The following is a 12,461-nucleotide window of genomic DNA, read 5'->3' as shown; positions in this document are numbered from 1 at the left end:
TAAAACGTTGGGGAGGAGTAAGAAATGGTTTCAAACTTAAGCAATCATCAACCTAATATAGACTACTCTATGCAGAAGATGTTATATAAAAACCTAGTGGTAACCACAAATAAAAAACCAGGAGATATACAAGGAATAAAGAGAAAGGTATCCAAGTATATCACTAAAGAAAGCCAACAAACCATGAAAGAGAGCAAGAGAAGAAAGGATCAGAGAAAATCTATAGGAACAACTACAAAGAAGTAAAAAAATAAAAGTGACAATAAATACATATCAATTAATCATTACTTTGAATGTAAAGGGACTAAACACTCCAATCAAAAGACATAGGGTGACAGAATGGATAAAAAACAAGACCCATCTATTTTCTGCCTATAAAAGACTCATTTCAGGGCTGCCTGGGTAGCTCAGTTGGTTAAGCCTCTGACTCTTGATATTGGCTGAGGTCATGACCTCGTGGTAATGGGACTGAGGCCCAGTGTTGGCTCCTCCATGCTGGGCTTGGAGCCTGTTTGGGATTCTCTCTTTCCTTCCCTCTCTGATCCTACTTTGCTCATCCTCTCTCTCTCTCAAAATAAATAAACATTTAAAAATACAAAAAATTAAAAAGTCTCTTCTTTAAAAAAAAAGACACCTGCGGATTGAAAGTGAGGGGATGGAGGGCACCTGGGTGGCTCAGTCAGTTAAGCATCTGACTCTGGTTCAGGTCATGATCTTATGGTTTGTGAGTTTGAGTCCCACATCAGGTAAGCTCAAGCTCCACTTCAGGTGAACATGAGCCCCGCTTCAGGTGAGACCCACTTCTCTCTCCCTCTCTCCCTCTCCCTCTGCCCCTCTGCACCTCTCTTATACAACAACAACAACAGCAGCAAAGAAAGTGAGGGGATGGAGAAACATTTATCATGCAAATGGATGTCAAAAGAAAGCCAGGGTAGCAATACTTATATAGGACAAAGTAGATTTTAAAACAAAAACTGGAACAAGAGACAAAGAGGACACTATACAATAATAATGGGGACAATTCAACAAAAGGATACAATTGTAAATAATTATGCATTCAAGATCAGAACACCCAAATACATAAAACATTTAATAGAAAACATAAAGGAAATAATCAATAGTAATAGAATAGTAGTAGGGGACTACTATGGTAACTAATGTAACACCCCACTTATATAATGATAGACAGATCATCCAAACAGAAAATCAATACGGAAACAGTGGCTTTGAATGACACCCTGGACTAGATGGGTTTAACAGACATATTCAGAACATTCTATTCTAAAATGGCAGTATTCACATTCTTTCCAAGTGCACATAGAATATTCTCCAGAATAGAGCACATATTAGGCCACAAAACAAGTCTCAATAAAATACAAAGAAAATCAAAGAAGAAATAAAAAATTACATGAAAACAAGTGAAAATGAAAATGCAATGGTCCAAAATCTTTGGGATGTAGCAAAAGTGGTGTTAAGAGGGAAGTTTATAGCAATACAGGCCTACCTCAAGAAGCAAGAAAAATCTCAAATAAACAACCTAACCTTACATCTAAAGGAGCTAGAAAAGAAGAACAGACAAAACCCCAAATCCAGGAAAAGGAGGGATGTAATAAAGATTAGAGCAGGGGCGCCTGGGTGGCGCAGTCGGTTAAGCGTCCGACTTCAGCCAGGTCGCGATCTCGCAGTCCGGGAGTTCGAGCCCCGTGTCAGGCTCTGGGCTGATGGCTCAGAGCCTGGAGCCTGTTTCCGATTCTGTGTCTCCCTCTCTCTCTGCCCCTCCCCCGTTCATGCTCTGTCTCTCTCTGTCCCAAAAATAAATAAACGTTGAAAAAAAAAATGAAAAAAAAAAGAAAGATTAGAGCAGACAACGTCACTCCTCATCAGGGAAATACAAATCAAAACCACACTGAGATATGACCTCACGCCAGTCAGAGTGGCTAAAATGAACAAATCAGGGGACTATAGATGCTGGAGAGGATGTGGAGAAACGGGAACCCTCTTGCACTGTTGGTGGGTGTGCAAACTGATGCAGCCGCCCTGGCAAACAGTGTGGAGGTTCCTCAAAAAATTAAAAATAGATCTACCCTATGACCCAGCAATAGCACTGCTAGGAATTTACCCAAGGGATACAGGAATGCTGATGCATAGGGGCACTTGTACCCCAATGTTTATAGCAGCACTTTCAACAATAGCCAAATTATGGAAAAAGCCTAAATGTCCATCAGCTGATGAATGGATAAGGAAATTGTGGTTTATATACACAATGGAATACTACTTGGCAATAAGAAAGAATGAAATATGGCCTTTATAGCAACATGGATGGAACTGGAGAGTGTTATGCTAAGTGAAATAAGTCATAGAGAGAAAGACAGATACCATATGTTTTCACTCTTATATGGATCCTGAGAAACTTAACAGAAGACCATGGGGGAGGGGAAGAAAAAAAAAGTTAGAGAGGGAGAGAGCCAAACCATAAAAGACTCTTAAAAACTGAGAATAAACTAAGGGTTGATGGGGGGTGGGAGGGAGGGAGGGGTGGATGATGGGCATTGAGGAGGGCACCTGTTGGGATGAGCACTGGGTGTTGTATGGAAACCAATTTGACAATAAATTTCATATTAAAAAAATTTTAAAAAGAAAGAAAAAAAGACATCAATGAAAAAAAATTAGAGCAGAAATAAGTGGTATAGAAACTAAAAAAACTCCAGTAGAACAGATCAATGAAGCCAGGAGCTTGTTCTTTGAAAAGATCAACCAAATTGATAAACCCCTATCTGGACTCACTAAAAAAAAAAAAAAAAAAAAAAAAGAGAGAACCCAAATAAACAAAATTACTAATGAGGGGGCACCTGGGTGGTTCGTTTGCTTAAGTGTTCATCTTTGGCTCAGTTCATGATCCTGCGATTCGTGAGTCTGAGCCCCACCTCAGGCTCTGTGCTAACAGCTCAGAGCCTGGAGCCTGCCGCAGATTCTGTGATCTTCCTCACCCTCTGCCCCTCCCCTGCTTGTGCTCTGTCTTTCTGTCTCAAAAATGAATAAACATTAAAAAAAATAACTAATTAAAGAGGATAAATATCAACCATTACCACAGAAATAGAAACAAGTGTAATAGATTATGAAAACCTATATGCCAACAAATTGGACAACCTAGAAGAAATGGATAAATTACTAGACACATATAACCTACCAAAGCTAAAGAAAGAGTTGGTCTGTTCAGGCAAATTACCAGGAATGAAATTGAATCAGTAATTAAAAACTCCCAAAAAACAAGAGTCCAGGAACAGATGGCTTCACAGGCAAATTCTACCAAACATTTAAAGAAGAGTTTATACCTATTTTTCTCAAACTATTCCAGAAGATGAAGAGGAAAGGAAACATGAAATTCATTCTACAAGGCCAGTATTATCCTGATTCCAAAACCATATAAACACACCACAGAAAAAGAGAACTACAGGCCAATATCTGTCATGAATCTTCAACAAAATATTAGCAAGCTGAATCCAGTGATACATTAAAAAAGTCATTCACCACAATCAAGTGGGTTTATTCCCAGGATGTAGGAGTGGTTCAATACTTGTGAAACAATCAACATGATACATCACATCAATAAGAGAAAGGATAATAGGATCATTTCAATAGATGCAGAAAAAGCATTTGACAAAGTACAGCATCCATTCATGATAAAAACCCTCTGCAAAATAGATCTAGAGGGTAACCCCAACATAATAAAGGGCTTATATGAAAAACACACATCCAACATCATATTCAATGGTGAAAAACTGAGAGCTTTTCTCCTAAGGTCAGGAAAAAGACAAGGATATCTGCTCTCACCACTTTTATTCAACATAGTACTGGAAGTCCTAGCCACAGCAATTGGACAACATAAAAAATTAAAAGGCAACCACATTGGTAAGGAAGAAGTAAAGCTCTCACTATTTGCAGATGACATGATACTATTTATAGAACTCTTTCAAGACTACCAAAAAACTACTACAACTGATAAATGAATTCATGAAGTTGCAGGATACAATATCAATGGAGAGAAATCTGTTGCATTCCTGTACACTAATAATGAAGCAGCAAAAAGTGAAATTAAGAAAACAATCCTAGAGGTGGCTGGGTGGCTCAGTCAGTTAAGCATCTGACTCTTAATTTCTGTGCAGGTCATGATCTCAAGGTTTTGTGGGTTCAAGCCCCGTGTCGGGCTCTGTGCTGACACAGTGGTTTTCTTGGGATTCTCCCCCTCTCTCTGCCCCTCCTCCCACTTACATTCTTTCTGTCTCTTTCAAAATAAATAAATAAATATTTATTATTGAGAGACAGAGAAAGACAGGGCATGAAAATGGGATGGGCAGAGAGAGGGGGAGACACAGAATCTGAAGCAGGGTCCAAGCTCTGAGCTGTCAGCACAGAGCCTGAAGCGGGGCTCAAACTCACAAACCACAAGATCATGACTTGAGCCGAAGTTGGACCTTAACCCACTGAGCCACCCACGCACCCCTCAAAATAAATCAACTTAAAAAAAAAAGAGAGGCACCTGGGTGACTCAGTCGGTTGAGCTTCCGACTTCAGCTCAGGTCATGATCTCACGGTTCGTGGTTCAAGCCCGACATGGGGCTTTGTGCTGACAGCTTGGAGCCTGCTTCGGATTCTGTGTCTCCCTCTCTCTCTGACCTTCCTCCACTCATACTTTGTCTTTTTCTCTTTCTTTTTTTTTTTTAATTTTTTTTTCAACGTTTATTTATTTTTGCGACAGAGAGAGACAGAGCATGAACGGGGGAGGGGCAGAGAGAGAGGGAGACACAGAATCGGAAACAGGCTCCAGGCTCTGAGCCATCAGCCCAGAGCCCGACGCGGGGCTCGAACTCACGGACCGCGAGATCGTGACCTGGCTGAAGTCGGACGCTTAACCGACTGCGCCACCCAGGCGCCCCGTCTTTTTCTCTTTCAAAAATAAACATTAAAAAAAAGAGAAAACAATCCCATGTATAATTGCGCCAAAAACAATAAAATATCTAGGTATAAACTTAACCAAAGAAGTAAAAGACCTGTACTCTGAAAACTATAGAACACTGATGAAAGACATTCAAGATGATGCAGACAAATGGAAAGACATTCCATGCTCATGGGTTGGAGAAACAAAATATTGTTAAAATGTCCATACTACCCAAAGTAATCTACAGATTTAATGCAATCCCTATCAAAATGCCAAAAGCATTTTTTACAGAACTAGAACAATCCTAAAATCTGTATGGAACCACAAAAGACCTTGAATGGCCAAAGCAATTTTTTTTAATGTTTATGTACTTTTGAGTGAGTGCAAACAGGGGAGGGGCAGAGAGAGGGGGGCAGAGGATCCTAAGTGAGCTCTGCACTGACAACAGTGTGCCCCATGTGGGGCTCTAACTCATGAACTGCGGGATCATGACCTGAGCTGAAGGCAGACGCTCAACCAACTGAGATACCCAAATGCCCCAAAAGTAATCATGAAAAATAAAAATAAAACTGGAATTATCGCAATTCCAGACTTCAAGTTATTATTACAATGTTTTAGTAATTAAAACAGTATGGTACTGACATTTAAAACTATACACATGTATCAATGGAATAGAAGAGTAAACCCAGAAATAACCCCTCAGTTATATGGTCAATTAATCTTTGACAAAGGAAGAAAGAATATACGATGGAAAAAAGACCATCTCTTCAACAAATGGTGTTGAAGAAGCCACATGCAAAACAATGAGACTAGGGCACTCATTTTCACCATATACAAAAATAAACTCAAAATTAAAGACTTAAACGTGAGACCTAAAGCCATAAAAATCCTGGAAGACAGTACAGCCTGTAATTTCTCGGACATTGGCCATAGTAATATTTTTTCCTGTGACAAGGGAAATAAAAGCAAAAACAAACTGTCAGGGCTACAAAATAAAAATGTTTCTGCACAGCGAAAGAAACAGTCAACAAAATGAAAAGGCAGCCTACCAAATGGTAGAAGGCATGTGCAAATGACATATTCAATAATGAGTTAGTATCCAAAATATATAAAGAACTTATAGTATAGGAGTGCCTGGCTCAGTTGGTTGAGCACCTGACTCTTGATTTTGGCTCAGGTCATGATTCCAGGGTCATGGGATTGAATCTTGTGTTGGGCTCCACATTGAACATGTAACCTGCCTAAAATTTGATATCTCTCTCTCTCTTCCCCCCTCTGCCCTCTTCCCCACTTGATTTCTCTCTAAAAAAATAATAATAAAAGAAAAAATAATTTATACAACTCAACACCCCCAAAAGAAATAATCCAATTAAAAATGGGCAGAAGACATAAACAGATATTTCTCCAAAGAAGACATACAGATGGCCAATAAACACATGAAAAGGCGATCAACATCACTCATCATCAGGGAAATGCAAATCAAAACTACAATGAGATATTACCTCACACCTGCCAGAATGGCTAAAATCAAAAACACTAGAAGCAACAAGTATTGATGAGGATGTGGAGAAAAAGGAACACTTGTGTACCATTGGTGGGAATGCAAACTGGTACAGCCACTGTGGAATCAGTATGGAGTTTCCTGAAAAAATTTAAAACAGAGCTACCCTATAATCCAGTAATCATACTACCGGGTTTCTACCCAAAGCATACAAAAACACTAATCAAAGGGATACATGCATCCCTGTTTACTGTAGGATTATTTACAATAGGCAAATTATGGAAGCCGCTTAAGTGTCCACTGATAGATGAATAAATAAGATGTGGTATATATACACAACGGAATACTATTCAGGCATAAAAAAGAATGAAATCTTGCCATTTACAATGACATGGATGGAGTTAGAGAGTATAATATAAGTCAGAGAATGACAAATACAATATGATTTCACTCATTTGTGGGATTTAAGAGACAAAACAAATGAGCAAAGGGAAAAAAAAGTGAGAGATAGAAACCAAGAAACAGACTCTTAACTATAGAGAACAAACTGTTGGTTACCAGAGAGGAGGTGAGTGGGGGGATCGGTGAAATCGGTGAAGGAGATTAAAAAGTACACTTATCAAGATGAAAAAAAGAATAAACAAAAGTATGGCAATGGGTGCCAGGATGGCAAACTTTACCTGCTGTGCCAACAGAACCCTCAAAGGACCTGGAAGTGACTGAAACTAAAATACTAATAGTTCAAAGCGACTTTTAAAAACTAGAAAACTCTAAATGTAATTCACTGTGAATAAGCAAGTTGAAGCTTTTTTCTTTCTTGTTAAGCAGGGATGGAGAAATGAAAGCCCAGTAGGATCAGTTATAGAAAATACAATTACATTTTTGCATGATTTATAATGTATACATTCAACCTCATTCCTTATTTTATAAATATACAAGTATATGTATATGTGCATGTATTTCATTATTATATATATGCATCTATGTGACATATATAATATATATAAGGCTAATGAAAATTACTATTATCATATGTAGGCAAGTAGCTAATGTACTCACATTAGCTATATAAATCCTAAAGGAAAAAAAATGATGGATTTAGCTAAATAAAAACGAAAGATTTTTTTTTTGAAAACTGAAGGATGCCATAAATCTATGGAGAGAAATTTGAAAAAATTAGAATCTGTGGTCTAGTTCTTACCATTTTTTGCAAATTCCTAAAAGAAATAAATGAAATGAGGCAAAAGCAAATCTATTTGTAAACATCAATGGAAAATATAAAATTAATAGACAAATATCAGATTGGGAGAAGATATTTGCAAAAACAAAAACCATAAGAGACAATTTCTTCAGTAGAAATGGTATTTGTGCAAATCGATAAGAATAGAACAGGAAACCCTCTAGAATAGACTAAAAAAAACAACAGAAAAGATAAGAGTCCAATAGAAAAGTGGACAGTGACAGAGACTACTACTTCTCTCCAGGTATGTGTTCTCCCATTTTTCTTAGAGTGATAGGTTTTTACTTGGGCAGGTAGCTGTCAGTTAAAGATTACATTTCCCAGGCTCCTGTGCATCTCAGTGTGGCTATGTGACTAAGTGTCCATCGATAAGATAGAAGTAGAAGCAATGTGTAGCACTATTGGATCATGACCTTAAAAGGAACGGACATGTCTACCACCTGTATTCTTCTTCTGTTGTCAGAGAGGAAAGCATGATGGTGGAAGCTGGAGTAGTCACTTTGGACCCAGAGATAGAGGCTCTGTGTTGAGTAAGGTAGACCAGCAAGATAAGAGAAAGCCCCAACTTTGTGGAGCTGCCATAGTAAGCCTGAACTGCCCTTGTTATGTGAAAGGGAAGTAAACCTCCATCATGTATAAAGCCACTGTTATATTTGGGCCTTGTTACAGTCTTTGAAACATGCATCATAACTAATACAGATTTTGGTACCTAGAAGCAAGATATCCAAAACCTGACATATGTTTGAATCATTTAGAGATCAGGTTGTCATCCGAAAAAAGCAGAGATATAACGTGTTGGAAAGCTGTTGACTCTTGTCAGACATTGTGACATATTTGGTAAACCTGTCATCTGGAATACTTTGGAAGGCAGACCAGGTGTTTACTGAGCCTGGAAAAAGAAATGTTGGTGTGTACCAGGGACTTCTTGTCAGTTAACCAGTTTGCAGAGAGGAAGGTTTTCTCTTTCTACCTCCTTTCACCTGAATGTAGCCTACAATCTAAATTTACCAATAATCAGTATTGTTAAATCTTCAAGGTTTGAAAAGCCAACTACTGCCATATCTAAACAGCAGGAGGTAAGACTGACCTCGAGGCTTTCTCAAGAGCTTCTCTTGATATCTGTTGAGATCTGTCCCAATGGTAAGTATCAAATTCAGTGTGTTACCTTTGAGCTTATTGTTTCGCATGGGCATTAGATAACTGCCATAAATTGGAGAGAAAAGAGGCTGAACAAAGATACCATAATAAAAGAGGAGAGTTTTCAAGCTTATTTATGACCAAATCTCTGGTCCAATATCTCTGGCTGTAGTTACTAATCATGGAATCAAATAGAAATAAGTAATCTGGAAAGCTATTAACTTTCTCAAGAAAATAAATTGCTAAAGAAATCACAACACTGGCCTGCAAGATCTTGTGACTTTTTTACTCCTCAGTGAACTACTGAATCCCCAAAATCTGCACCAATAAATTGAAGAAAGATGTCATTTTCTCCCATCATTGCCAGAAATATAAAATATGAGTATAAATGTTAAGTGATGGTAGGGAAGTACAAATATAGGAGTCCCTCGTGTGCTGCTTCTGGGCATGTGGACCGATGTGGACATTCTGGAAAGTAATCTTATAATATCTGGTCAAATGAACTAGAAACAAACATATAACTTATAAGCCATAAGTCATCTTTCCTATGTGTTTATTCCAGAGAAACCCTCACATTGTTTCTTAAAAGGACAGGTATGAGGGTATTTTTTTTTTTTCATTGTTTGTAGTAGCAAGATGGTGCAGGAAATTTAGGTATTCATCATGGAGAAAAGGACAATGCAAGTAAAATCTGGTGCTATGCAGTGGTTAGATATGATGAATCAGATGTATAATAGCAATATAGATAAATGTTAAAAACAGTGCTGACTGAAAAATCTGACACAGGTTGAGGTATATATTATTCCAATGTAGTACTGGTAAGTAAAGACTGGTACATAGACACAGTGGAATAATATGGAGTTGTGAAAAAGAGAAAGTTCTGGGGCACCCGGTCGCTCAGTTGGTTAGGCATCTGACTTTGGCTCAGGTCATCATCTTGTGGTTCTTAAGTTCCAATCCCGCATCAGGCTCTGTGCTTTGGATCCTCTGTCTCCCTCTCTCTCTGTCCCTCCCCCACTCTCTCTCTGTCTCAAAAATAAATAAACATTTTAAAAAAAGAGAGAAACTTGTTTATGTACTAGTGGAAAGGCCTTCAAAAAACATTAAATAAAGGGCTCAGTCAGTTACTCATTCTCTCTCTCTCTGAAAATAAATAGAGGTGCCTGGGTGGCTCAGTCGGTTAAGCATCTGACTTCAGCTCAGGTCATGATCTCACATGGTTCATGGGTTTGAGCACCACGTTGGGCTCTGTGCTGACAGCTCAGAGTCTGGAGCCTGCTTGGGATTCTGTGTCTCCCTCTCTCTCTGCCCCTATCCCACTCATGCTCTGTCTCAAAAATAAATAAACTTTAAAAAACATCAAAATAAATAAACTAAAAAAATAAAGTAAAAAAGCAAAGTACTAAGCAGCATGTCTGGTAAGTTACTTTTTTGTACAAAAGAGAGGATAAAAATATCTATGTTTATATTTGCTTTACTTGAATAAGAAACACTGGAAGAATAAACAAGAAAGCAATAAATGTGGTTTACCTATAGTGGGTGGATGGGAAGTGGGAACAGGGTGGATGGGAGACAAGGATGTGAGGGAGACTTTTCACAGTTCACCTTAAAAAAATACACACACACACACACATAAATGTGTGTATGTTTACACACACACACATAAATGTGTGTATGTTTACACACACACACATATATATATATATATATGCCTTTTGATTTTTTTAACTCAGAAAACCTTTATTATTTATTTCGCTTTCTGACTCTTCCTGTGCCCTCAACACTTTCACAACGACTTTCAGCTCCTCAATAAAGAAAGCGCGCTTGATCCTGTCAAGCACACATTTGGCAACGTGGAGCCACCATGGGCCCTGCTGACATGTCTTTTCGTTTTAGAGAACCTCATAAGAACTTTAGGTCTTGTCTCGTAGCACAAGCTCCTTAAAGATGGACCGAGCACACTCCACAGGCAAATTCTGGTGATTTACTAACTTTCTTAGTATAAAGGTAAACAATTCCATTACCAGGGTTTTGGAACAGCCTAGTTTTGCTAGAGTCTGTGTTGTACACCTATGACAGGTGTCAAATGCCAGACCATCCTGAATGCCCCTAGACACCATCCCCGGAAGACCAAAAAATATTTTAAACTATGAGAATGTATAGTATGTATTTAAAAAATTGCATAAGAATACATGCACATAAACACTACATGTATTATAAAGGCATACACAGGGGCGCCTGGGTGGCGCAGTCGGTTAAGCGTCCGACTTCAGCCAGGTCACGATCTCGCGGTCCGTGAGTTCGAGCCCCGCGTCGGGCTCTGGGCTGATGGCTCAGAGCCTGGAGCCTGTTTCTGATTCTGTGTCTCCCTCTCTCTCTCTGCCCCTCCACTGTTCATGCTCTGTCTCTCTCTGTCCCAAAAATAAATAAACGTTGAAAAAAAAATTAAAAAAAAAAAGGCATACACAAATATATATACTGCAAAGATACACAAATAAAAAGATCCAGAATAAACACACTGATGGATTGTCCAAAGCATAAGAGGAGTATGGGAGTGGGGAATTCCAATCAAAAAGGAATAAACGAATAAAAATAAGAAAGGATCCTAGACCAAACCAGTGATGAACGTGGGCCACAAATTGTAGTTACAAAAGAAAAGAAACTGAATCCCAAAGAGATATCTCAATTTCTTCAGTACTTTTTGAGAGGAAAATAGTTTCTGACAGTTTGCTGCTCTTTCATTTCCCAGAATATGAGGGAAAGTTTGAACAATGGCATAATTGGTCATACTTATATGGAAAGAAGTAAAATGACTTTTGAGTAAGTTTTTCACTCAACTTGTTCAACATCACAAAGAGAATAGGGCATTTTATTCCCTTAGTTGAATAAAGAATTAAAGGGAAGCATAAGTTAATAGAAGATGGGAAAGTACTAACTCATACATTATGAAAAGAATTATGGAATTGTGCTGGAGCTAGATACAAAAATGGCATTGAGGTAACAGAACACCAACCTGTCCTTTATCCATGTCACTATTTGCATTCTCTGAGTCCATTGTCTCTGTCCTTTTCCTTTTTCCTTTTCTAAGAGCTTGGGTATTCGTAATGTCATCTGTTTGCAAGATCTTCTGCATTTTCTCAAGTAGTTATCAAATATTTTCTGAAATTGTAGGAAGAGGGAGTGCCCATGTAGATGATGCTATTCTGGACGTAGCCCCAACATCAATGTTTTTCCTTAAAAACAAAAACAAAAAGGGATACATAATATATTTAGCAACTAGATGTTTCATAATGGCACTAGCCACTCAAGTAGTACTTTTACTAAATGCTTCTCATCTTTCTCCCACTGACCAATTTATTACACATTTTCATTTGATTCAAAAGTCTTTCAATTTCATCATCACGAGGCTGTCATGTTTCCGTGATGTGACTGATATGCAGTGAGTTGTCACTTAGAAAATGAAATAGTTCAAGAAAAATTTCCATTTTTCCAAGTTTTTTCTTGTCAGTCAGTTATGAGGAGTCTAAAAACCAACGTAGAAACATTATAAATTTATGCAAACAGTATTTCACAGGACGAAGTTGTAAAAGGCATTAATAATAGCAGATTTCATCAAGATCAAAATATTCCAAAGGAAATCAATAAGA

The 12,461-nt window shown here is 38.1% G+C and overlaps 1 protein-coding gene across 2 annotated transcripts in view; it reads right to left on the bottom strand.

Annotated features, from left to right (window-relative positions):
- Positions 1 to 12,461, bottom strand: part of BEND6 (BEN domain containing 6) — a 64,703-nt gene that overhangs the window by 27,636 nt on the left and 24,606 nt on the right. For both annotated transcript variants that reach the window (XM_040473834.1, XM_040473835.1), the window contains exon 2: positions 11,828 to 12,047. In XM_040473834.1, coding sequence (XP_040329768.1) covers positions 11,828 to 11,947 — 120 coding nt within the window. In that variant the 5' untranslated portion in view covers positions 11,948 to 12,047. The remainder of the gene's footprint in view (positions 1 to 11,827; positions 12,048 to 12,461) is intronic.

This window comes from Herpailurus yagouaroundi, unplaced genomic scaffold (assembly GCF_014898765.1).
Source record: "Herpailurus yagouaroundi ecotype Mexico unplaced genomic scaffold, PumYag 139, whole genome shotgun sequence".
Taxonomy (NCBI): domain Eukaryota; kingdom Metazoa; phylum Chordata; class Mammalia; order Carnivora; family Felidae; genus Herpailurus; species Herpailurus yagouaroundi.
This window is presented reverse-complemented; position numbering and strand designations above follow the sequence as displayed.